General features: G+C 71.6%; 2 protein-coding genes across 2 annotated transcripts in view; one reads left to right on the top strand and one right to left on the bottom strand.

Annotated features, from left to right (window-relative positions):
* Nucleotides 1-579, top strand: part of LRRC26 (leucine rich repeat containing 26) — a 2,087-nt gene extending 1,508 nt beyond the window's left edge. Inside the window, exon 2 of the mRNA XM_024762437.1 lies at nt 121-579. Coding sequence (XP_024618205.1) covers nt 121-579 — 459 coding nt within the window. The remainder of the gene's footprint in view (nt 1-120) is intronic.
* A 338-nt stretch (nt 580-917) lies between these two features.
* The window catches only part of GRIN1 (glutamate ionotropic receptor NMDA type subunit 1), a 21,229-nt gene continuing 20,961 nt past the window's right edge, over nt 918-1,185 (bottom strand). The window contains 1 exon segment of the mRNA XM_024762436.1: nt 918-1,033. Coding sequence (XP_024618204.1) covers nt 965-1,033 — 69 coding nt within the window. The 3' untranslated portion in view covers nt 918-964.

Here is a 1,185-nt window from a genome sequence, read left to right as displayed (position 1 = left end):
GCCGGATCCCGGTGCCGGCATGGCCTCGCCTGCGGCAGTCGCCGCCGCCCAAGCCTGAGCGGGCCGCGGCCGCCCTCGAACCTTCCCCCTATCCCCTGCCCTCCTTCGCACTCCCTGCAGGCGTCAACAAGCGACACAGAAGTTTTCTTGACATTCCTTTCGGCATCACCACTACACACACCGGGTGGAGGGGGTGGGGTGGAGGGCGGTGCACGCCGGGCCCCTGGGGCGGATGGGCAGTGCGCGGCGGCGCTCGGACCGCAACGGGGGAAGGCACACGCCTGGACGCGGGAAGGGCTGGGCCTGTACGAGGTGGCGCGCGGGGCCGAAGACAGTCCCGAGCCGGCGTCCGGGGAAGCGCATCCTGGGCTGCGGGCCAGAGGAGGCGAAGAGAAGGCTCAGCCCTCACGGAGTCCGGAGAAGGGGGAGGCAGTGGGGAGCCCGAGCGCGCCCCTGGGAGGCGGCTGCCAGCTGGGGGGTCAGGGTCTGCAGTCCGGGAAGGGCAGGGCCAGCTCAGAGGATGGGGTCAAGCGGAGAAGGGGTGTGGGCAAGAAGGGAGAGGTGGGGACAAGGCTGTGAGGTGCCGGCGCTGCGGGAGCGGGGGACCCAGCCAGCCGGGGCCAAGGGCCCCCATGGTGGCTCTGGTGGTGGCTGGGGAAGGATGGGGCTTCAGTCTCTGCTCCAAGGCCCTCTGCCCGGGGCCAAGTCAGCCCCTCTCCCCACTGCTCAGAGACCCCAGGGCCCTGCCTCTGCCGGAGCGCCCTGCGGCCCTGCCCAGCCAGCTCAGCTCTGACCCGTCCTCAGCAGCTCTGGCCCGAGCCTCAGTCCAGCAGGGGCTGCCCGCCAGGCAGCAGGGCAGACGGACGGACGGGAGGCCCAGGGTGGGCAGTCTCTGGCAGGTGGGCTTCCCTCAGGCCTTCCCGAGCAGCAGGGCTAACTGGGCAGGTGGGCGCCTCCGGGGGCCTCACACCACGGTGCTGACCGAGGGATCTGAGAGGTTGAGCGGGCCCGTGATATCAGTGGGGTGGTACTGCTGCAAAATAGAAATACACAGACAAGGCGCCCGTTAGTCCGACGCTCAGGGGGCATGCGCGGGGCCGGGACGGGTGGACCGGCCAGCCGGCCGACCGGCAGGCAGGCGGGCGCGGCCTGGGGGAGGCTGGGGGGTGCTCCTCCCTCTGCCCC

The sequence above is a fragment of the Neophocaena asiaeorientalis genome, unplaced genomic scaffold, assembly GCF_003031525.2.
Source record: "Neophocaena asiaeorientalis asiaeorientalis breed wild unplaced genomic scaffold, Neophocaena_asiaeorientalis_V1.1 scaffold78, whole genome shotgun sequence".
NCBI classification, from domain to species: domain Eukaryota; kingdom Metazoa; phylum Chordata; class Mammalia; order Artiodactyla; family Phocoenidae; genus Neophocaena; species Neophocaena asiaeorientalis.
This window is presented reverse-complemented; position numbering and strand designations above follow the sequence as displayed.